Here is a 26,193-nt window from a genome sequence, read left to right on the forward strand (position 1 = left end):
AGAACCTACAAAGAACTCAAACAAATTTACAAGAAAAAAACAAACAACCCCATCAAAAAGTGGGGAAAGGATATGAATAGACATTTCTCAAAAGAAGCAAGTTTATTTCTTATGCTTTCTTTTCTTAGGAATGTAATTGAGAATATTCTCCATGAAAAAAGGAGGGTCAACAGAAAGAGAGGCAGCCTTGGGATATAGGAAACAATAAATTCACATACTTATACTAAAAATTATTATTTCTATGAAATTAAGTTAACTGGGCATTCTGTGCGTTTGTTTCATAAAGCTGATAACCCTAGAAAAAGACAATTTAACAAGGTAGAGAAGCCCCAGAATAAAGCTATGCAATAGGCCTACAATTTACCAGGTCCTGAGTAAAGGAAAAGGACAGCAGCTCTGCAAGGTAGATCTTCAGAGAAAAGGGGGGCCTCTGAAAAACAGTATGATTGAGACGGCAGAAAAACACATTGTCCCAATGAAGACTATCCAAGAAAAACCTTGTGGGCAAAGAAAAAATTATGCTAGGAAGTCACTATGTTGAAGCAAACTGAAATGTGACATGATCCTATGCTGCTAATGAAGTGTGAGATTTGGCTTTGATATCAAGGACATGGTACAAATAAGAAAGCAATGGCCTGACAGTGAATACGTTTTGCACAGTTATGACAAAGCAAAAGTTTTTAAAATCATTTTCAAATTCTGGAACCAACCTACCAATAGAACATGCCAGATTCTGTTGAAGTTCCAGAACTGAACATAAATGGTGACAAATTTGATCATGTAAAATGGTATTTGCAGAAAATGTATTTCCAGAAAGTAAAAGGTGAAAGGGAAAGAAAAGGCGAACAGAAGGGTAGGAGGGATAATATCCTCTTACATAAAGATGAGCTGAGACACTGACGAAAGTTAGTAGAACAAGAAGTAGAGGTATTGCATACTATTTAAAGTCATAAAAGTAACCACAAGGAAATCTAAAAGTAGTAATTTAACTACCAAACATGGGTGAAAGGGATCAGTAAAAAAGATAATGTATATGAGTTGGAAATCTTCATTTCCCATAGCAGTCTGTCAGTGGATATTATCTAAACTTAATAAGCATGAAATACAATAAGCTTATTATTTAAAGTTCTGTAAAAACAAACTGCCAGAAGAACTAAAACCAGAGAGAGAAGAGATTGTCCCAGCAAAAGGAAAGTGTGGGTGAGGAGTCCTAGGATGAGAGACCATTGCTTTTATTATAAACTCTTCATTACTATTTTGTTTGTTTTCACATGCATATATTATTTTGATTCAAATTTTAAACCTTAAACCAAATTGCGTGTGTACGCTAGTAGTAAGTTCAATCAAAGAGATTTGTAAGACACCCTTGCCATTTTGTCAGAGGTCAGTGGATTGAAAACTAAGGTGCTATTGCTTCACATGACTGCTGAATTGAATGCAAGGCTTAAATGGGAAGCACTTCAAAATGGCTGATGAGAGGCATATAGTACCCACCTTCACTACAAAGAACCAAAATAGCAAGTATGTAATCACACTTTGAATAGATCACCTAAGCGAGAATGCTAGAATTCAACAGCAAAGTGACAGGAAAGACCTAAGGCATAGAAGGAGAGTGAAGAGAGAAGGCATGCTCAGCCAGGATCAGCTGGGAACCTAGAGAGGCTTTCCAATGCAGGAAAAGGGTGAGAGACCCCTAGTGGTCCACATTCCCAACACAAACTCCTGCAATTCTAGCCATGGGCGAGCCCCTTGACCCACTCAGGCCCTGAGACTAACATAGGAAATTGCCTAGAGACTGCATAATAGCATTGCTCCAAAGAGAAACTTCTACTGGGTCTCGCACCCCTCCCTGAGGTCTAAGAAGAAATAGCAAGACGGCTGGCAAGATGGCCCAATAGGAACAGCTCTGGTCTGCAGCTCCCAGTGAGATCGAGATCGATGCATTGACAAATGGGATATAATTAAACTAAAGAACTTTTGCACAGCAAAAGAAGCTATCATCAGAGTGAACAGGCAACCTACAGAATGGGAGAACATTTTTGCAACCTACCCATCTGACAAAGGGCTAATATCCAGAATCTACGAAGAACTTAAATACATTTACAAGAAGAAAACAACCCCATCAAAAAGTGGGCAAAGGATATGAACAGACACTTCTCAAAAGAAGAAATTTATGCAGCCAATAAACATATGAAAAAAAGTTCATCATCACTTGTCATTAGAGAAATGCAAATCAAAACCACAATGAGATACCATCTCATGCCAGTTAGAATGATAGTCATTAAAAAGTCAGGAAGCAACAGATGCTAGAGAGGATGTGGAGAAACAGGAACACTTTTACACTGTTAGTAGGAGTGTAAATTAGTTCAACCATTGTGGAAGGCAGTGTGGCGATTCCTCAGGGATCTAGAACTAGAAATACCATTTGACCCAGCAATCCGATTACTGGGTATATACCAAAGGATTATAAATCATTCTACTATAAAGACACATGTATATGTATGTTTATTGCAGCACTGTTCACGATAGCAAAGACTTGGAACCCACTCAAATGCCCATCAATGGCAGGCTGGATAAAGAAAATGTGTCACATATATACCATGGAATGCTATGCAGCCATAAAACAGGATGAGTTCATGTCCTTTGTATGGACATGGATGAAGCTGGAAACCATCATTCTTAGTAAACTACAACAAGAACAGAAAAACAAACACTGCATGCTCTCACTCATAAGTGGAAGTTGAACAATGAGCACACATGGACACAGGGAGAGGAACATCACACACCAGGGCCTGTTGGGCGGTGGGGGGTTAGGGGAGGGATAGCTTTAGGAGAAATACCTAGTGTAGATGACAGGTTGATGGGCACAGCAAACCACCATGGCACGTGTATACCTATGTAACAAACCTGCATGTTCTGCAAATGTACCCCAGAACTTAAAGTATTAAAAAAAAAAGGGAATAGCAAGGCACCATTTTCAGAGCCTGGAACCTACCATACTGCATCCTGTCCTAGGGCTCAACAACTCTTGTATCTCCACATTCCTGGAGTCCCCACTGACATCCCCTACCTGCAGCCATGTGCTGCTGCTGGCTGCTCTCACCAAGGCCAAAGTGCAAGCCATTGGCATAGATCCCAATGCGCGCAGTGGCAGGGCCACCACACATCTACAAGTTCCCTGAGAAAGATTATTCTGTTTGCAGCTGCCACCCAAGGCCAACTTGTGTGATTATTAAAAATTAAAATCATATCAAGTTTCTTCTTAGACCACAATAGAATACAATTAGAAATCAGTAATGAGAAGTGCTTGGGAAACTATAAATACATAGAAATTAAATAACATGCTTCTGAATGACTGTTAGGTCAAGAAAGAAATTAGGAGGAAATTTAAAAAATGTTTGAAACAAATGAAAATCAAAACACAATGTACCAAAACTGATGGAATAGAGCAAAAGCAGTGCTAACAGGAAAATTTATGGCAATAAACACCTACATCATAAAAACATACAATCTAACAATCTAACAATACACCTCAAGGAACTAGAAAAGCAAGAACAAACCAACCCAAAATTAGTAGAAGTAAATAAATAAAAATGAGAGGAGAACAAAATAGAGACTAAAAAACAGTGGAAACAATTAATGAAACAAAGTTTTTATTGAAAAAAATAAAATTGATAAACTACTAGGTAGGCTAACCAAGAAAAAAGAGAGAAGATCCAAATAAATAAAATCAGAAATAAAAGAAGAGACATTACAACTGATACCACAGAAATGAAAAATGCTATCAGAGACTGTTATGAAAAAACTATACACAAACCAACTAGAAAAATGGATTAATTCATGGACACATACAACCTACCAAGGTTGAATCAAGAAATAGAAAAACCAAACAGACCAATAACAAGTAATGAGATTGGATCAACGATACAAATTTTCCAAACAAAGAAAAGTTCAGGACCAGATGGTTTCACTGCTGAATTCTACCAAACTTACAGAGAAGAACGAAAACCACTTCTCTTCAAACTACTCCAGAAAACTGGAGAGGAGAGAATTCTTTTTAAGTCATTCTATGAGGCCAGCATTACTCTGATACCAAAGTCAGATAAGGATATAAAAACAAACAAACAAACAAACACACTACAGGGCAATATCCCTGATAAACATAGATGCAAAAATTCTCAACAGAATACTAGCAAACTGAAAGCTTATGTGACTGGGGCAGGGGCTGGGGAGTGAAGAGAAGCTGATTAATGGGTTAATGGTTAATGGGTACAAACATACAATTAGATAGAAGGAATACATTTTAATGTTCCATAGCATGGAAAGATGACCATAGGTAGCAACAATGTATTGTATATTTCAAAGTAGTTAGGAGACAGGACTTGATATGTTCTTAACACATGGAAATGATAAATACTTGGGTGACGAATACACTAAATACCCTGACTTGAACATTACACATTTTATGCATGTAACAAAATATCACACAAACCCCATAGAAAGGTACAAATATTACATATCAATTTTTAAAAATCTTACATAGAAGAGCATTGTCCCCTTAATCTTTTGTTTTCTTATCTTAACCTCATGGGGCCAGGTATTTCAGTCTTGGTAGTGGGGCTGCATCAATGTTCAAAGTAATTTTAGCACAACCTTTACAAGCTGAAGTTTTTGTAGTAGCCAGTAGGTGGCACCAAAAATCAATCAAGTTCTTGCTTTTTTGTGTGTGGAAATCTCAAAGAAAAGGTCTGTACCTAAGTGTCATGAACAACTTTCCCAGAGCTCAAGAGGCAGAGAAAGTTACACACAACAACAAAGCACTCCGTTTTCCTTTGAAGTCGCTGTTTCATCTCTTTTGACACTTAAAAAACCCCTGGTGTTTCTCCTAGAGTCTTTTTGGTTAGATAAAGCACAAAAGGCCAAAAGCTACATCTCAAATATCACACCACCTCTAAACATGGACTTTGGGCTCAGTTATTAAGGAATGTCTTCCAGAGTTGGGAATCAAAGGATTGCTTAAATACATCATGACAATTGTTAAAGTCTAACAAGTAAGTTACCCTATTTTAGAGCTGCCTAAATTTCTTACACATCCTAACATAGATGCATTTCATTTTGGCATAGAAATACATACACACACACACACACACACACACACACATTTGTGGTGTTTTAGAACATGTAATGATACTTTTATCATTACATGATACTTTTAATGATGCTATGTTTAAGATTTTTAGGCCTGGGTTAAACAAGTAAAATGGAAAGGCAAGTTCACTGCAACTGTGTGTAGCCTAAACAGCACAAGATTTAGGGTTAGAATGTGCTACCTTTGCTATTTAATAGACAGTTGAAACTTAACAAGTATTTTAACCTTTCTGAATTTTAGTTTTCTAAATTTCCAAATGATAGTAATAATAGTCAGACTCATTTAGTGTTGTTGAGGACCTGATCAGATCTTTAAGCTTGACCTCCACTTTGGGAGCAAATCATTCTTATCTGTGTTATCCCTTTTTTTCTCATTCATTTAACAATGAATTTACTGAGCACATATTGTGATGCCAGACAATGCTGTAGGTTCTGAAGATACTACAGTGAAAAAGGCAGAGAATGGCCCTGATCTCAAAGAACTTTGGGCCCAGCCCGGGAAGATAAACAAAGCTAACCAATTAATAACCAAGATAAATTCAGGCAGTGATAAGTATCTAAGAGAGTAAATCAAGATCTTGTGCCAGAGACTAGGAAAAGAAAGGGTGAAGGTGAGTGTGGCTGCTTCAGATGAGATTGTCAGCACTATACTTTAGACTTAAGATAGCACACTGCACCGAACACAATAGATTGAATCCATAGCTTTCTTGACTTTATCTCTGAAGACCAAGAGATTCTTGAAGAAGAAATCTGTGTCTTACTTGCTCTAGTATATTGCATAGTGACTGGCCCATTGGAGGACCTCAACAATATGAAAGTGCTTTATAAATAGAAGGCCAATGCATGCTTCTCCTACATGACTGTTCTCTCATTTAATTTTTGCTTCATTACCAGGAAATTAAGACTGAGGTAGGTTGTGTTCCATGCCCATGGATCAATGCTATAAGGAGGTAAAGTCGGAATTTGACTCCAGGGTACATACTCTTTGGAGAAAATGTTCATTTTTTTTTTTTAAATTTTAAAGGGGCTTTAATTAGGAAGACAATCTATTGTCTCAGCATATTTATTTCTCTTTTAAATGCTTTAATTTTGGAAAATTGGGGGAATATAAGAGCAATACACATTTTTGATAGAAACTTGCAATGCATATAAACATACAAGAAAATAAAAATACTCATAATTATCTGTCATGATTCTATGATATCTGCCATTATTTTTATTTTATTTTTTCAAACTCAGACAAGGTCTGGCTCTGTTGTCCAGGCTGGAGTGCAGTGGTGCAATCTCAGCTCACTGCAACCTCCATCTCCTGAGCTCAAGCCATCCTCCCATCTCAGCCTCCCGAGTAGCTGGGACTACAGGCACTCCATCATCCTCAGCTAATTTTTTTTAAATTTTAATTTTAATTTTTTTTTTGGTAGAGACAGGCTTTCACCATTTTTCCCAGGCTGGTCTTGAACTTCTGGGCTCAAGTGATTGGTTTGCCTCAGCTTCCCAAAGTGCTAGGATTACAGGCATGAGCCACCCTAGCTGGCCTAATTTTTAAATGAAAAAACACTTAATATTTTTCTGCATACATGCTTATTGTGAACCATTGAAACAGCTCAAGAAGGTATAAGGAAGCAGCAAGAATGTTCTTTTAAGAATGTAAAATGGATTGGGTCACTCTTGCTGAACACCTTTCTATGTCCTTCTCTGCACTGATAAATAATCCAAATAGTTTATCAGAGTCCATAGGACACAGAAAATATGACTTCCACCTGTTTCTCAGACATCTGCTCATTCCACCACCCTCTTTATTGGCTATATTTCGGCCTCCTGGCTTCCTTCTAGTCCTAGTCCTGGAGTATCAAAAGGTCACTCATGCCTCAGGACGTTTGCACTTATTGCCTCTGGTTTCGAGTGCCCTTCCCAGGGTTTTTGAAAGGCTGGTGTCTTCCTGTTCTTCACATCTTAGTTCAGAAGTCACCTCCTCATGAAAGTGCTTCCCTAACCCCATAACCACAAAGTAACTACCTCCCATTGCACACCAATCATTCTCCCTTAGGCCATCCGCTTTGTTTTTTTTTCTTCATAACATTGATCACTATTTGAAGCTATCTTGTTATTTACATTTTTATTGAGAATCTCCCTTTAACTTAAATGTAGGCTTCTTGAGCACAGGTAGCTTGTTCATTGTTTTTACTATAACCTCAGCCTTTAGAAAACTGTCTAGGATATAATAGGGGCTCAGAAATATGAGAATAAAAATAAAAATATAATCTCATAATTGAAAATAATTACTGTAAGCATATGTATATCCACTCAGACTTTTTTCTTGCATATGTTTTCATATATGTGAATATAAAGCACACAAGTGTACAAACATACCCACAAAATGAAATTATACTACATATGCCATTTTAATAACTTGATTTCTTGAATTAACAATATACCTCAGGCACATTTCCTTGTCAATAAATATATCTCTACCCAATAATTAATGATTACATGGTATTTTATAATTGACTATACCATAATTCATTTAATCAATCTCCTATTGAGAGTCATTTAGGTTATTTCATTTTATTATTATTATTACCTAGTGCCTGTAACATTAGGAAATCTATGCAAATTTCCACTAGATGAGTTTCTAGGACGAAAACTGCTGAATCAAAAAGAACATATATGTTCAGTAAATATTTTATAAAATCTGTTAAATATCATATTACACTAGTGCCAGTAGAAAATGAGGCGATTTTTTCTTCTCACTCTGGCCAACACCAGAAATTTTAATCTTTTTAAATTTACTTGACAAGGATGTGGAGAAATAGGAACACTTTTACACTGTTGGTGGGATTGTAAACTAGTTCAACCATTATGGAAAACAGTATGGCAATTCCTCAAGGATCTAGAACTAGATGTACCATATGACCCAGCCATCCCACTACTGGGTATATACCCAAAGGATTATAAATCATGCTGCTATAAAGACACATGCACACGTATGGTTATTGCGGCACTATTCACAATAGCAAAGACTTGGAATCAACCCAAATGTCCATCAGTGACAGACTGGATTAAGAAAATGTGGCACATATACACCATGGAATACTATGCAGCCATAAAAATGGATGAGTTTGCATCCTTTGTAGGGACATGGATGCAGCTGGAAACCATCATTCTTAGCAAACTATCACAAGAAGAGAAAACCAAACACCGCATGTTCTCACTCATAGGTGGGAACTGAACAATGAGATCATTTGGACTCGGGAAGGGGAACATCACACACCGGGGCCTATCATGGGGAGGGGAGAAGGGTGAGGGATTGCATTGGGAGTTATACCTGATATAAATGATGAACTGATGGGTGCTGATGAGTTGATGGGTGCAGCACACCAACATGGCACAGGTATACATATGTAACAAACCTGCACGTTATGCACATGTACCCTAGAACTTAAAGTATAATTAAAATAAATAAATAAATAAATAAATAAATAAATTTAAAAAAGACAAAAGTAATATTTTAATTAATTTGCATCTCTTTTTTTAACTGTACTTGAACTATATTTTTATCAGTATTGGCCATTATATGATTTCCTGTTTATGACTTTTACCTACTTTCACACTGGATGATCATTTTTTTCTTTTTGATTTTGAAGAATAGCTCATATAAAAAAGGTGTTGATACATTTGGTCAGATACATATGTTGAAAACATTTGTTTTTCCTAGATTTCCATTTATCTTTTAACTTTGTTTCCAATGAGTTAAGGTGTATTTATGTGTTGGAATTCTTCAAAATTTCTGTTTTCTGGTTTTGGTGTTATGTTTAGAAAAGGTTTCTTAACCCCATAATCTATAAATACACCCTTGCATTTTCTTCTGTTACTTTTATATTTTTATATTTTATATGCAAAAATCATCAATGCTTTAGTATTTATTTTGGTGTAAGATATAAGATAAATATCCAATTTTATTTTATTTTTATGAATAGTATTTCAGTTAATTCAATATCATTTATTTAATAATTCATCTTTCTGCTACTGACTTGAAATCCATCTTTATCATATTCAAAATTCATATTTTTAATAGGATTTATTTCTTTCTGGCTTTATGATAGTTACACAGTTATAATAATATTGCTATTATGATGTAGTTACTCCAAAATTTTTCCTTGATACCATTTGATATGGTTTGGCTGTATCCCCACCTAAATCTCACTTGAATTATAGCTACCATGATTCCCACATGTTGTGGGAGGGAACCGGTGGGAGATAGTTGAATCATGCGGTTGGTTTCCCCCATGCAGTTCTCCTGTTAGTGAATAAGTTTCACGAGATCTGATGGTTCCATAAGCAGAATTACTTGGTTCTCATTCTCTTTTGTCTGCCACCATGTAAGACGTGCCTTTTGCCTTCTACCATGATTGTGAGGCCGCCCCAACCACGTGGAACTGTAAGTCCATTAAGCCCCCTTTTCTTTATATATTACCCAGTCTCAGGTATGCCTTTATCAGCAGTGTGAAAATGGACTAATACACCATTTTATACAATAAAACTTATGCTTAAAAATTTGTAATATTGACTATAATCTTACATTTTTGTAAATATTTTACTTACTACTGAAAGTCCAAATATAATTTAGAGCAATTTATTAAAATTTTAAATTAATACACATTTATCATAAGAATTAGAACAATCATGACACTTAAAAATGTACATTAGAGCATGTTACAGGATTCAGAAACAAATACACAAATTTATTATTTAGGGTTTTTTTTAGAAATCAGAGGAAATGGGTATATTATTCAACAAACTATTCTGAAATAATTAACTCAGAAATTTGGGAAGTTTGATTTCCACTTCAGTCTATATACAAAAATAAATTTCTAGGAGATTAGAAATTTAAATATAAGACGGAAGTCATCCAAATACTAGAGAAATATTGGAGAATGCTATTTTCATGGGGAGGAGGGCAATGATAACTCAGACCCCAGAAACTGTAAGGGAAAATCAACAGAATCAACTGTTGAACATTTGAACATGATTTTCAATGACTCCATTATATTTCATTAAATTGATGGGCCATAATTTACTATCATTCACATGCTGTTGAATATCTGTGTAGTTTCCAATATATTCTTATTTTGAATAATACTTTAATGAACATGTGTGTGTTAAGCGAAGATTTTCTTTGAAAGATCATTACTGAAATCTGTGCTGTCACATTTTTGTTTGACATAAGTGGGTCATTGGCTTAGGTCTGGAAAACTTATTGTTACAAATGCCCTTTTAAAAATAAACTGTCATAAAGAACTAGAGATTTCGAGATTTGTATGGTTTCTTTTACCACTTGGTGCTCTCTTTGTCCTTCATAGTGTGAAGGTTGCAAAGGTTTTGTGGGCAATGTCTACAATTTTCTGAGTTACTGAAGTTAAAATAAGAATTACTTCCCTGGATCAAAATTTAGCCCAGTAGTCTCTAACAGGCACGAGAAGTCAACTAGTCCCCTATATATTTACCCTGACCTGATTAGGAATTTGCCCCACTCCTTAAATTTCTGGGTTTTCTTGATTGTGATAATTCTATTACATGAATTTTGTTAACCATTTTCTAGATCTGCTTTTTCATTTTGTATTTGCATTTAAAAATTATTTTTAAAAATGTCAATAGTTTTTTGGGTACAGATGGATTTGGTTCCATGGATGAATTCTTTCGTGGTGAATTCTGAGATTTTAGTGCACCTATCACTTGAGTAGTACACACTGTACTCAATACGTTTTCTTTTATCTCTCACCTCCTCATAGTCTCCCCACCCTTGAGTCCCCTAAGTCCATTATATCACTCTGCATGTTTTGTGTGTGTGTGTGTGTGTGTGTGTGTGTGTGTCCTCATAGCTTAACTCTTAGTTATAAGTAAGAACATACAGTATTTGGCTTTCTACTCCTGAGTTACTCCACTTAGAAAAATGGCTTCCAGCTCCATTCCAGTTGCTGCAAAAGGCATTATTTTATTCCTTTTTATGGCTGAGTAGTATTCCATTGTGTATACATACAAGATTTTCTTTACCCACTTGTTGGTTTACAGGCACTTATTTTGGTTCCATATCCTTGCAACTGTGAACTGTGCTGCTGTAAACATGTGTGTGCATGTGTCTTTTTTACATAATGACTTCTTTTCCTGTGGGTAGATATCCAGTAATGGGATTGCTGAATCAAATGGTAAATCTACCTTTAGTTCTTTAACGAAATTCCATACTGTTTTCCATACTGGTTGTACTAATTTACATTCCCACCAGCTATGTAAAAATGTTCCCTTTTCACCACATCCATGCCAACATCTATTGTTTTTTGACTTTTTAATTATGGCCATTCTTGTAGTAGTAAGGTGGTATCTCATTATGGTTTTAATTTGCATTTCCCTGATGATTAGTGTGTTGAGCATTTTTTCATATGTTTGTTGGCTATTTGTATATTTTCTGTTGAGAAATGTCTACGTATGTCCTTAGCCCACTTCTGATGGGATTGTTTGTATTCTTCTTCCTGATTTGTTTGAGTTCCTTGTAGATTATGGACACTTGTCCTTTGTCAGATGCATAGTTTGCAAATACTTTCTCCTGTTCTTTGGGTTGTCTATTTACTCTGCTTATTCATTTTGCTAAGCAGAAGGTTTTTTTAGGTCCCATTTCTTTATTTTTGCTTTTGTTGCTTTGTTTTTGGGTCTTAGTCATGAATTCTTTGCCTAAATCAATGTCCAGAAGAGTTTTTCCAATGTTTTCTTCTAGAAGTTTTAGGGTTTCAGGTCTTAGATTTAAGTTTTTGCTCCATCTTGAGTTGATTTTTGTATTAAGTGAGAGATGAGGATCCAATTTCATTCTTCTACATGTGGCTTGCCAGTTTTCCCAGAACCATTTATTGAACAGGATGTCCTTTCCCCAATTTATGTTTTTGTATGCTTTGTCAAAGATCAGTTGGGTGTGAAGTATTTGGCTTTATTTCTAGGTTCTCTATTCTGTTCCATTGGTCTATGTGCCTATTTTTATGCCAGTACCATGCTGTTTTGGTGTCTATGACCTTAAAGGATAGTTTGAAGTCAGGTAATGAGGTGTCTCCAGATTTGTTCTTGCATAGTTTTGCTTTGGCTATGTGGGTTCTTTTTTATTTCACATGAATTTTAGGATTTTTTTTCTAGTTCTGTGAGGAATCATGGTGGATGGGAATTGCATTGAATTTGTAGATTGCTTTTGACAGTATGGTAATTTTCACAATATTAATTCTACCCATCCATGAGCATAGGATGTGTTTCCATTTGTTTGTGTCATCTATGATTTCTTTCAGCAGTGTTTTGTAGTTTTCTTTGTAGAGATCTTTCACATCCTTGGTTAAGTGTGTTCCTAGGAATTTTATTTTATTTTAATTTTTGCAGATGTTGTAAAAGGGATTCAGTTCTTGATTGGATTCTCAGCTTGGTCATTGTTGATTGATAGCAATGCTACTAATTTGTATACATTGATTTTGTAACCCAAGCCTTTAGTGAATTCATTTATCAGGTCTAGGAGCCTTTTGGATTAGTCTTTAGAGTATACTAGCTACATGATCGTATCATCAGCAAACAGTGACAGTTTGACTTCCTCTTTTCCAACTTGCCCTTTATTTCTTTTCTTGTCAGATTGCTCTGACTAGGACTTCCAGGGCTATGTTGAATAGAAGTGTTGCATGTGGACATCCTTGTCTTTTTTCCAGTTCTCAGGGGGGAATGCTTTCAACTTTTTCACATTTAGTATGATGTTGGCTGTGGGTTTGTCACAGATGCCTTTTATTATTTTGAGGTAAGTCCCTTCTATTCCCTTTTGTTGAGGGCTTTCATCAGAAAGCAATGCTAGATTTTATCAAATACTTTTTCTGCATCTATTGAGATGATCATATGATTTTTGTTTTTAATTCTGTTTATGTGGTGTATCACATTTATTAACTTGCGTATGTTAAACCATCCCTACATCCCTGGTATGAAATTCACTTGATCATGATGTATTATCTTATTGATGTCTTGTTGGATTCAGTTACCTAGTATTTTGTTAAGAATGTTTGCATCTATGTTCATTAAGGATATTGGTGTATAGCTTTCATTTTTGTTATGTTCTTCCCTGGTTTTAATATTAGGATGATACTGCCTTCATAGAATGATTTAGGAGTAGCCCCTCTTTTTCTATGTTTTGGAATAGTTTTGGTAGGATCAGTACCAATTCTTTGAATATCTGGTAAAACTCAGGTGTGAATTCATCTGATTTTAGACTTTTTTTGTTGTCAATTAAAAAAATTACTGAGCATCTATTTTTAAAATCTGTATATCTCTTGGAATAATATGCTCCATAGTTACAAGTGGGCAGCATAGACAACATAACTGACGTGTCCTTAGCTATGTTTTGTTGTTGTTGTTGTTGGAAGTGAGGGTGTGGCTACTTTGGGTTTTTTTTGTTGTTTTTTTTTTAACCATCTAAAGCCAGATTTTATAGAAACTGAATTGGTTTTGAAGAACCAGAAGATCCAGCAACCACTCCAGGTTTCCACAGAGAAATGAACCAGTGAGAGAAGAGGGAAGCTTTTCTAAAAATGTGAGATTCATGGAAGGTTGCTTGTGTATGTGGTTTATTTTCTTACGTTAGAAAGACAGACAACGTGCTTTCAGAAATGAAAATTTCTGTTATGGTTACCATTAGAAAGAAATTTGATGGAACATTCTTACTTGTTTGTTTCAGCTACCCAGGGACATTGCCCACAGCAGCCAAGTTGCCTGGAAAAGAATACCAAGCATTGAAGACTTTCTGGGTGTGCCCCTCACTTCGAAAGGTGGAATGATTTATCAGTAGACACTGTGACAAAAATAATCCTAACAACTGGACTGTCAAGATTTGTAGCAGCTACTCACACCTCAATCATCTTCTTTATTTTTTTTAAATTTCATAGTTTTTTTTTTATTATACTTTAAGTTCTAGGGTACATGTGCACAATGTGCAGGTTTGTTACATATGTATACATGTGCATGTTGGTGTGCTGCACCCATTAACTCATCATTTACATTAGGTATATCTCCTAATGCTATCCGTCCCCTCTCCCCCCACCCCATGATAGGCCCCAGTATGCGATGTTCCCCTTCCTGTGTTGAAGTGTTCTTATTGTTCAATTCCCACCTATGAGTGAGAATATGCGGTGTTTGGTTTTCTATCCTTGCGATAGTTTGCTCAGAATGATGGTTTCCGGCTGCATCCATGTCACTACAAGGGACATGAACTCATCCTTTTTTATGGCTGCATACTATTCCATGGTGTATATGTGCCACGTTTTCTTAATCCAGTCTATCATTGATGGACATTTGGGTTGGTTCCAAGTCTTTGCTATTGTAAATAGTGCCACAATAAACATAGGTCTTTATAGCAGCATGTGTCTTTATAGCAATAAACATAGGTCTTTATAGCAGCATGTGTCTTTATAGCAGCATGATTTATAATCCTTTGGGTATATACTTAGTAATGGGATGGCTGGGTCAAATGGTATTTCTAGTTCTAAATCCTTGAGGAATTGCCACACTGTCTTCCACAATGATTGAACTAGTTTACAGTCCCACCAACCATGTAAAAGTGTCCCTATTTCTCCACATCCTCTCCAGCACCTGTTGTTTCCTTTTTAATGATTGCCGTTCTAACTGGTTACGCCTCAATCTTCTAATAGCCCATTTATAAGGCATTTTAAAATATAGCTTCTGATAAAATCATTGGTCCAATCTATTCATTATAACTATATTTTTATAAGTAGAGTCTTCATGCATTCTAATAATATGCTACATAACACTGACATCGTGTCTTAAGTCATATAAGATAAAACTTCCCAACTGCTTATTGCTATCTGTTAGACAAAGGGGAGGGAAGGCCTCCTTTATGAATTTAAATCTTCTTAAGAAGTCTAGTAGAATTACTGTAAAAGTGATATCTAGGTTCCAGTTTAGACAGTAAAATCAAACAAAGCAAAGGTGGCCATACTCACTCATTGGGGGTGCCCTTCTGGCCACAAAAGTGGCCCTGGCTGTCTGTAGGATAGGCTGCTCTTCTGGGGTCCCCATGTACCCAGGCTGCAGGAACAAGAAAGGACAAAAATGCTATCAGCAAAAGCCATCTAAAGGCAGTTTGCTTTGAGATATTAGAATGCACCACTGCAACACACTAACCTCTCCCGTCAGTCACAGATTATTGATTTTCTTCAAAGAATAATTTCTTAATGAAAAGTAAAATAAAATATGGATGAACCAGTCAGAAAGCACATTTCTCTTATTCTCTCAGGATTCAGCTGGGTTGTAGCCAAAACATGAGGTAATGCACTTAGAAAATGGCATTTATTAAAATGTGAATTAGAGGGCACATTATAAAAGCTCAGTTGGCTGAAGTCACTTTTTCTAGGGTTCAAAACTAAATGACTTCATAGCAGACCTAATACATTTACAGTAAATAATATGATGTAATACTTTTGGGTTATGCATAAGTGAAAACCATTAAAAAATTCAAAGGAATGAAACTATAATGCCTAATTCAAATTTACTAGTTCTTTATGATTTTGTGTGACATTATAAAGGCAAACAATAGCAACTGCGGAGGCAATATGTAATAAAGACTTACCCTAAGCTTTGTCTGACAATCTCGGAGCTTAATAGAAGTATCAAGGGATCTCAAACTTCATGAAAACAAAAGACTTGATTTTCTATGAAGACGATGGGCTCAAACACATCACCCTTATTTTTTAAGAATTATAAAATTAATTTGACAGACCATAGGACCACAGAGAGTAACATACATCAGGTCAATCAGGAAATGCTTTCTAATTTTAGTCGAATACTTCTAACTTCTCCAGTTTGACTGATAACAGTTCCTAAAAATCCGGAAAACGCACTCAGGTCATCTAATGCTTGCCTCTGAATATGGAAACATATCTCTTTGTCCTTTGTTTCCTTTAATATTTGCCCAGCTATCTCCTTCCCCACAGTTATTGGATTTGATATTTCACGTTATAATTCAGTCACTCTTATGTATATGGCCTGTGTGACTTGGGAAGATTTAAAAAAATCAATTCTGAATGAGAATTTTAATATGGAAGAAAAATTTTTCTCAATAATTTTTCTCATTAATCTAAGCCTTTCTTTTTAGTATCTAAGCACTCACAAAAGTCCCCTTTGTCTAATTCTTTCTCCAATGTCACAGAGGCCAAATTGGTTCATCTTCTAATACCATCTTATTAAATCTGACTCATTCAGGTAGCTCCCAGCTGCCATGTCTTCCCGTCTCTATTTCCCAGAATAAAGAAAGTGGACTACAAATAAGGCATTTAAATAACAAAGTGTTCAATGTATGATGCCTCCAGACCATATATTATTACATTCTGCTTCTATATCTTAGTTTGTCATGTTTTGGCTAAATCCAAGAAAGATATTTATTTTACCTATTTTTTCAGTAATATGTTTTTAAAGCTTTATTCTAAAATATCTTTTTCTTTTTTTCTATACAATTATTAATTCAGAAATGAGCACCCAAAGCATTTGGATTGCTAGATTTTCCCTGAGTGAGTCACTTAATTATTTTGAGTTTGACTTTCTAATTTTTTACTACAGAATGAGTATAATAATACACAATCCCACAAGAATGTTGAGAATATAAAAGAAGATAATGAAAGCAGAGTGACTAACATGGTGCTTGGCATAAAATATGGACTCAGTAATATTAGTTCTTGTCTTATTTGGGTTTCCCCAAAAGTGAAATCCAAGACAAGAACTTTGATGCAGGTGGTTTATCTAGGAGGTGATTCCAGGAAGCTTAAGTGGGTATGAGGGAGATGAGACGGAAGGGAGCAAAGCCGATCAAGTGCCTATTAATGAGTGGAATACTGCTGTGGGCAGCTGGGGCTCCATCCCACTGGGAAGCTTCTGCAGAGCAGTGTGAAACATGTCTGTCAGTAGGAATTGTAAAACTGCCCACCACAGCTGCAAAAAAAAAAAAAAACAGTTGGGTCAAGGGGAAGCAGGGTCAGGTATCCCCAGCGTCTGCTATTGTTTTCTTTCCCTTTTTCATCATCAATTAATTAACTAAAGGATTTACTAAATGATCACTATGTGTCCCACACTAGAAGTCTTATCAATGTGAGTTTATATCAGAGTTCTCAAGAAATACAAGAAAAGGGGAGAATAAAGTTTGTAGAAGGTTTAGAGAACAGGTGAGACTTGAGAAAGACTTTAAAAAATGATTAGGATTTGGACATGTGGCTGGAAGTAGGGAAGGATTTATAGATTGAGGAAATAGTATAGTAATAAGAGCTTTCATTTATTAATTGCTCACAATGTGACAGATGCTGTGCTAACTTGATTACACCCATTGTCGCAGCTGAGTCTCACAGCAAGCCTAAAAGGTAGGTGTTACTTTCACCTGAATGGTATAGATAGCTGCAGCTCAGAGTTTAATTTACTACTCAAAATCACACAGCTTTAAGTGAGATAAACAAGGTATGAACTCAGGTGTGTTACTTGCTTTCTATAGCCTGTGGTTTTCACCACCAAACTAGAAAGGCAATAATGCTGTCTGCAAAAGGATAGAGCAGGAATGAGCATGTTAACAGGGGGAAAACAAGGACATCAGCTAAATAAGGATCAGCAAAATGCTCATAACGTAGGAAAAGAGATGACAGGCAATTTTGGAGCTTTTGCCATTTGGGGGAGAGGGGGCATATCTGATTGGGATGGATCTGAGTTTCTGGGGATAAAGGAGAGGGAGATGAAGATGGAAGGGTCAAGAGAAGAATACTCCTTCTTGACTTTCTAGTTTTGAACTGTGGCAGGTGGTTGTGTTTACCGAGCTGCTGCTACACGTCTCTACACAGCTTCTGGCGCACAAGTTGTGCTGCAGATGGTCTGTGTTTGAATTGGAACATAAAGACTTTGAGCTAAAAGCTACAAAAAAGAGGAAAAAAGGAGATGGGCAGCAGCTATCATTTTGTTCCTGTTAATAAATTAAGGAGCTTCTGACATTTTAATCCCTTTCTTGGAATTTTTCTATTCATGAAATATCCAAAACTATGCTGTCCAACATGGTAGTCACTATCCATGTGTGTATTCAGCACGTGAAATGGCTTCTCCAAATTGGAACATACTGTAAATGAAAAATACACATTATATTTTAAAGACATTATAAACAACAACAAAGAAGAATATCTTAATTTTTATATTGGTCACATTTGAAATATTTTGTTATATTTAAGTAAATAAAATGTATTATTAAGTTATTATTAAATTTATTTTCATCTGTTTCCTTTTATGCTCTTAAATGTAGCTATCATAAAACTTAACCATACAAATGTAATTCACTTTATGTTTCTCCTGGACAGATCTGTTCTAGTGTAAAGAGCAGTGTCAAGGACTTCTTATACAAGGTCATTAAGAGGAGCCATAACATCACCAGTTTGTATGACAGTCATTCTCAAGCACATCATACCCAACACATCCTTTTTTATAATAGTTTACAATGCTCCTTGTACAATCTTGAAATAATAGTCACAGATAACACATTTCAGCCACACTATTTCCTTTAAAAAGTCAATAAAATATCCTATGTAATATAAATGAGAAATAATAAAAAGAAAGTAATTTATAATTAAACAGTATGCACATCAATATGCAAATGCTCAAATGTGACCAAACTGGAAGAGATGTGAGAAGTCAAGTGCTCACACATACAGGTGGAATCACTGTGAATGTAGCAGCTTTAAATGCAGGAGGAAATATGTATATTGGATGGGAAAATCAAATACAAGTGGTGTTTTTAATTATATAATTTTCCTAAATGAACAAATTTTAGCAAATTCTAACAACAAAAATGTAGAATCTTCTTTCAAATTCCCTTGGTACTTATTAAAATCATGCAAAATAACTTTTGTTACTTTATTTTTATATTTTTATTGATATAGTTGTACATATATTTGGGGTACATGTGATATTTTGATACATGTATATAATGTTTAAAGATCAAATCAGGGTAATTGGAATATCTGTCACCTCAAACATTTTTCCTTGTACTGGGAACACTACAATTCTTGTCTTCAAGCTATTTTGAAATATACAATAAATTATTGTTAACTACAGTTTCCCCACTGTACTGTCAGATACTAAAATTTATTCCTTTGAATGGTATATTTGTATTCATTAACCAACTTCTCTTTATCCCTCCCTCCCCCATCCCCTTTCCAGCCCCTGTTAACTACCATTCTACTCTGTACCTCCATGAGATCCACTTTTTTAAGCGTTTGTAATTTTAGAACAGAATTTCTAGATTCAAATATGTGAAAACAGGTTTTCACCTACATCAGTGGGACATGGGAAAGTCAGGCAGAAAGTGAGGTGTATGCGTAAGCCACCTTGAAGGCACATCCTCCACCTTACTGAAGCCTTCAGTTGACTGCAGCTTTGGCTTACATCATGACCACAACTTTGTAAAGAACCTGGAGCCAGAACCACCCAACCAAGCCGTTCCTATATTCCTGACCATGGAAATTGTGAAATAAGAAATATTTGTTTTTTAAGTTGCCAAGTTTGAGGGTAATTTACAATACAGCAATAGACAATGGATTATTATATAGTTTTTAGAAATCTTTTTTTTAGTTCTTCAGAATTTATCTTATAGCTAACTTTTTTACCTTTTGGCTTATATATTGAATTAATGTATAGTATCCCCAAACAGTTTCCTTTACATACAACTTATAAAGTGTGTGTTTGTATGTATGTACATATGTATGTATGTATTTTTATTCCAATAGGTTTTTGGGGAACTGGTGGTGTTTCATCACATGGATAAGTCCTTTAGTGGTGATTTCTGAGATTTTGGTGCACCTGAGCAGTGTACATTCTACCCAATGTGTAGTATTTTATTTCTCAACCCCTTCCACTTTTTCCCTAGAGTCTTCGAAGTACTTTGTATCATTTGTATGCCTTTGCATCCTCATAGCTTAGCTTCCATCTATAAGTGAGAACATATAACGTTTGGTTTTGCATTCCTGAGTTACTTCACTTTAAATGATGGTCTCCAATTCCATCCAGGTTGCTGCAAATATCATTATTTCATTTCTTGTTATGGTTGAGTAGTATTCCATGGTATATATATATAACACCTTTTCTTTATTCACGCATTGATTGACGGGCATTTGGGCTAGTTCCATATGATATGGTCTGGCCTTGTGTCCCCACTAAAATCTCATCTTGAATTGTAATCCGAATTATAATCCTCACGTGTTGGAGGAGGGATCTCGTGGGAGGTGATTAGATCATGAGGGTGGTTCCACCATGCTGTTCTCATGATAGTTTGTGAGTTCTCATGAGATCTGATGGTTTTATATGGGACTTTTCCCCCCTTCACCATGCATGTCTCCTTCCTGCCTCCATATGAAGATAGATGTGTTTGCTTCTCCTTCTGCCATGGTTGTAAATTTACTGAGACCTCCCCAGTCATGCTGAACTGTGAATGAATTAAACCTCTTTCCTTTATAAATTACACAGTTTCAGGTGTGTCTTTATTAGCAGCACGAGAACAGAATAATACAATACATTGGTACCAGAAGTGTAGTGCTGCTATAAAGATACCCAAAAATGTGGAAGTTACCTTGGAACTGTCTAATAGGCAGAGGTTGGAACAGTTTGGAGGGCTCAGAAGAAGACAGGAAAATGTGGGACAGTTTGGAGCCTTCCTCAAGACTTGGAAGCCTCAGAAGACAGGTAGATGTGTGAAAGTTTGGAACAACTCAGAGACTTGTTGAATAGCTTTGACCAAAATGCTAATAGTGATATGACCAACTAAGTCCAGGCTGAGATGATCTCAGATGGAGATGAGGAACTTCTTGGGAACTGGAGCAAAAGTGACTCTTGCTATGCTTTAGCAAGGAGAATGGCAGCATTTTGCCCCTGCCCTAGAGATCTGTGGAACTTTGAACTTGAGAGAGATGATTTAGGGCATCTGGTGAAAGAAATTTCTAAGCAGCAAAACATTCAAGAGGATGTACAGCATAAAAGTTTGGAAAATTTGCAGACCGGCAATATGATAGAAAAGAAAAACTCATTTTCTGGGGAGAAATTCAAGCCTGCTGCAGAAATTTGCCTAAGCTTCAAGCAGCCAGATGTTAACCACCAAGATAAAGGGGAAAATGTCTCCAGGGCATGTGAAAGACCTGCAAGGCAGCCCCTCTGATCACAGGCTCAGAACCTAAGAGGGGAAATGGTTTCCTGGGCTGGGGCCAGGGCCCCCCTGCTGTATTCAGCCTACTGAATTGGCGCCCCATATCCCAACCACTCCAACTGTGGCTAAAAGGGGCCAGGGTATATAGCTCAGGCCATTGCTTCATAGGGTGAAAGTCCTGAGCCTTGGCAGCTTCCATATGGTATTGGTCCTGTAGGTACACAGAAGACAAGAAATGAGGTTTGTGAACCTTCACCTAGATTTCAGAGGATGTATGGAAATGCCTGGATGTCCAGGCAGACATTTGCTTCAGAGGTGGAACCCTCATGAAGAACCTCTGCTAGGGCAGTGCAGAAGGGAAATATAAAGTCAGAACATCCACTGGAGCATTGCCTTGTGGAGCTGTTAGAAGAGGCCCACCATCCTCTAGATCCCAGAATGGGAGGTCCACCAACAGCTTGCATGATGCACCTGGAAAAGCCGCAGACACTCAATGCCAGTCAGTGAAAACAGCTGAGAAGGGGGCTGTACCCTGACAAGTCACAGGGGTGGAGCTGCTCAAGACCATGGGAGCCCATCTTTTGCACCAGCATGACCTGGACGTGAGACATAGAATCAAAGAAAATCATTTCAAAATTTTAAGGTTTAATGGCTGCCCTATTAGATTACAGACTTACATGGGGCCTATAGCCCCTTTGTTTTGGCCACTTTCTTCCATTTGGAATGGGTGTATTTACCCAATGCCTGTATCCCTATTATATCTAGGAAGTAAATTAACTTGCTTTTGATTTTACAGGTTCACAGGCAAAAGGAACTTGCCTTGTCTCAGATGAGATTTGGGACTTGGACTTTTGGGTTAATGGTGAAATGAGTTAAGACTTTAAGGAACTGTTGGGAAGGCATAATTGTGTTTTGAAATGTGAGAAGCATGTGAGATTTGGAAGGGGCCAGGGGTGGAATAATATGGTCTGGTTCTGTGTTCCCACCACGATTTCATCTTGAACTATAATCTGAGTGTAATCCCCACGTGTTGGGAGAGGAACTTCATGGAAGGTCACTAGATCATGGGTGCAGTTTCCCCGTGCTGTTCTTGTGATAGTGAACAGCAAATGAACCATACAGATTACAAGATCTAATGGTTTTATAAGGGGCTTCCCCCCTTTACTCTGCACGTTTTCCTGCCGCCATGTGAAGAAGGGTGTGTTTGCTTCCCCTTCCACCATGATTGTAAGTTTCCTGAGGTCTCCCCAGCCATGCTGAACTGTGAGTCAATTAAACCTCTTTCCTTTATAAATTACCCAGTCTTGGGTATGTTTTTATTAGCAGTGTGAGAATGGGCTAATACACTATATTTTTGCATTTGTGAGTCAGGTGACTGTAAACATGCACGTGCAAGTATCTTTTTTGTATAATGACTTCTTTTTCTCTGGGTAGATACCCAGTAGAAGGATTGCTGGATCAAATGGTAGATCTACTTTTACTTCTTTAAGTAATCTCCACACTGTTTTCCATAGTGGTTATACTAGTTTACATTCCCACCAGCAGTGTAAAATGTTCCCTTTTCATCACATCCACACCAGCATCTATTATTTTTTATTATGGTCACTCTTGCAGGAGTAAGGTGGTATTGTGTTGCAGTTTTGATTTGCATTTCCCTGGTAATTAGTGATCCTGAGCATTATTTCATGTGTTTGTTGGCCATTTGTATATCTTCTTTTGAGAATTGTCTATTCATGTCCTTTGCCCGCTTTTTGATCGGATTGTTTGATGTTTTTCTGATTTGTTTGAGTTTTTTTGAATTCTGGATATTAGTCCTTTGTCAGATACATAGTTTGTGAAGAGTTTCTCCAACTCTGTGTGTTGTCTGTTTACTCTGCTGATTATTTCTTTTTCTGTGCAGAAGCTTTTTAGTTTAATTAAGTCCCATCAATTTATCTTTGTTTTTTTGACACATTTGCTTGTGGGTTCTTGGTCATGAACTTTTGTCTAAGCCAATGTCCAGAAGAGTTTTTCTGATGTTATCTTCTAGAATATTTATGGTTTCAGGTCTTAGATTTAAATCATTGATTCATCTTCAGTTGATTTTTATATAAGGTGAGAGATGAGGATCCAGTTTTATTCTTCTACATGTGCCTTACCAGTTATCCCAGCATCATTTGTTGAACAGGATGTCCTTTCTCCACTTTTTGTTTTTGTTTGCTTTGTCAAAGATCAGTTGGCTGTAAGTATTTGGCTTTATTTCTGGGTTTTCTGTTCTGCTTCATTGGGCAGAATATTTGCCTATTTTTACACCAGTACAATGCCATTTTGGTGACTATGGCCTTATAATACAGTTTGAAGATGGATGATGTGATCCCTCCAGATTTGTTCTTTTTGATTACTCTTGCTTTGGTTATGCAGGCTCTTTTTTGATTCCATATGAATTTTAGGATTTTTTTTTCTACTTCCGTGAATAATAATGGTATTTTGATACGAAATGGCATTGAATCTGTTCATTGTTTTCAGCAATATGGTCATTTTCACAATATTGATTCTACCCATCTATGAGCATGGTATATGTTTCCATTTGTTTCTGTCATCTATGATTTCTTTCAGCAGTGTTTTATAGTTTTCTGTGTAGTGGTGTGTCACCTCCTTGATTTGGTATATTCCTAAGTATTTTGTTTTTGTTTTGCAGTTATTATAAAAGGGATTGAGTTCTTGATTTGATTCTCAGCTTGGTCACTTTGTATATAGCAGTTACTAATTTATGTACATTGATTTTGTATCTTGAAACTTTATTTATACTGAATTTATTTATCAGTTCTAGCAGCTTTTTGGATGAGTCTTCAGGGTTTTCTAGGTAGAAAATCATATCATTGATGAACAATGACAGTTTGACTTCCTCTTTACTGATCTGAATGTCCTTTATTTATTACTGTTGTCTGGTTACTCTGGCTAGGACTTCTAGTGCCACATTGAATAGAAGTGTTGAAAGCAAGCATCCTTTTCTTATTTAAGTTCTCGGGGGAATGCTTTAAACTTCTCCCCGTTTAGTATAATGTTGATCATGGGTTTTTCATAAATGGCTTTTATTACTTCAAGGTGTATCCCTTCTATGCCACTTTTGCTGAGGGCCTTAATAATAAAGGGACACTGAATTTTATCAAATACATTTCCTATGTCTATTGAGATGATCATACAATTTTTGTTTTTAATTCTGTTTATGTGATGTATCACATTTATTGACTTACATATGTTAAATCATCCCTGAATCTCTGGTATGAAATCCACTTGGTCATGATGTATTATCTTTTTGGCATGCTGTTGGATTCAGTTAGCCAGTGTTTTGTTGAGGATTTTTGCATCTATGTTCATCAGGAGTAGTGGTCTATAGTTTTTTTTGTGTGTGTGTGTTACGTTCTTTCCTCTTTATCTTTTGGAATAGTGTCTATAGGATTGGTACAACTTTTTCTTTGAATATCTGATAGATTCATCTGCAAATCTGTCTGGTCCTGGACATTTTTTTTGTTGACAATTTTAAAATTATCATTTCAATCTTGTTGGTTTGTTCAGAGTTTCTATTTCTTCCTGGCTTAATCTAGGAGGGTTGTATATTTCCAGGAATTTATCCATCTCCTCTAGGTTTTTTAGTTTGTGCACATACAGGTGTTCATAGTAGCCTTAAATAATCTTTTGTATTTCTGTTGTATTGGTTGTAATTCTCCCATTTTGTTTCTAATTGGATCTTCTCTCTTCTTGATTAATCTCACTAATGGTTGATTAATTTTCTTTATCTTTTCAAAGAACCAGCTTTGTGTTTCATTTATCTTTTTTGTGTGTTTCAATTTATTTAGTTCTTCCCTGATGTTATTTCTTTTCTTCTGTTGGGTTTGGGTTTGGTTTGTTCTTATCTCTCTAGTTCACTGAGGTGTGACTTTAGATTGTATATTTGTGCTCTTTCAGACTTTTTGATGTCAGCATTTAATGCTACAAGGAGTCCTCTTAGCACCACTTTTGCTGTATCCCAGAGGTTTTGATAGATTGTGTTACTATTTTCATACAGTTCAAATAAATTTTTAAATTTCCATCTTGATTTTATTGTTGACGCAATGGTAATTCAGGAGCTGGTTATTTAATTTCCATGTATGTGCATGGTTTTGAGAGTTCCTTTAAAAATTGATTTCTGATTTTATTCTACTGTGGTTTGAGAGAGTACTTGATATAATTTTGATTTTCTTAAATTTATTGAAACTTGTTTTGTGGCCTATCATATGGTCTATCTTGGAAAATGTTCCATGTGCTGCTGAATAGAATGTATATTCTGCAGTTGTTGGGTATAATTTTCTGCAAATAGCTGTTAAGTCCATTTGTTCTAGGCTATAGTTTAAGTCCATTGTTACTTTTTGACATTTTGTCTTGATGACCTGTCTAGTGCTGTCAGTGGAGTATTGAAATCTCCCACTATCATTGTGTTGACATGTGACTAATTTCTCAGATCTAGTAGTAATAGTTTTATAAATTTGGGAGCTCTAGAGTTAGGTGCATATATATTTAGAATTGTGATGTTTCCTGTTGGACTAGTTTTTTCATCATTATATGATGTCCCTCTTTGTCTTTTTAAACTGCTGTCACTTTAAAGTCTGTTTTGTTTGACATAAGAATAGCTACTCCTGCTTGATTTTGGTGTTCCTTTTCATGGAACATCTCTTTCCACCCCTTTACCTTAAGTTTATGTGAGTCCTTATGTGTTAGGTGAGTTGCTTGAAGACAGCAGATACTTGGTTGGTGAATTCTTGTCCATTTTGCCAATCTGAATATTTTAAGTGGAACATTTA

The 26,193-nt window shown here is 36.2% G+C and overlaps 1 protein-coding gene across 4 annotated transcripts in view; it reads right to left on the bottom strand.

Moving 5' to 3' along the window:
* The window catches only part of SLC44A5 (solute carrier family 44, member 5), a 426,185-nt gene that overhangs the window by 63,632 nt on the left and 336,360 nt on the right, over positions 1–26,193 (bottom strand). For 3 of the 4 annotated variants that reach the window (XM_011936933.1, XM_011936934.1, XM_011936932.1), the window contains one exon: positions 15,168–15,252. The exons of the other annotated variant lie outside the window; for it this stretch is intronic. In XM_011936933.1, coding sequence (XP_011792323.1) covers positions 15,168–15,252 — 85 coding nt within the window. The remainder of the gene's footprint in view (positions 1–15,167; positions 15,253–26,193) is intronic. 4 annotated transcript variants of the gene reach the window in all.

Source organism: Colobus angolensis, unplaced genomic scaffold, assembly GCF_000951035.1.
Source record: "Colobus angolensis palliatus isolate OR3802 unplaced genomic scaffold, Cang.pa_1.0 Scaffold158, whole genome shotgun sequence".
Classification (NCBI taxonomy): Eukaryota; Metazoa; Chordata; class Mammalia; order Primates; family Cercopithecidae; genus Colobus; species Colobus angolensis.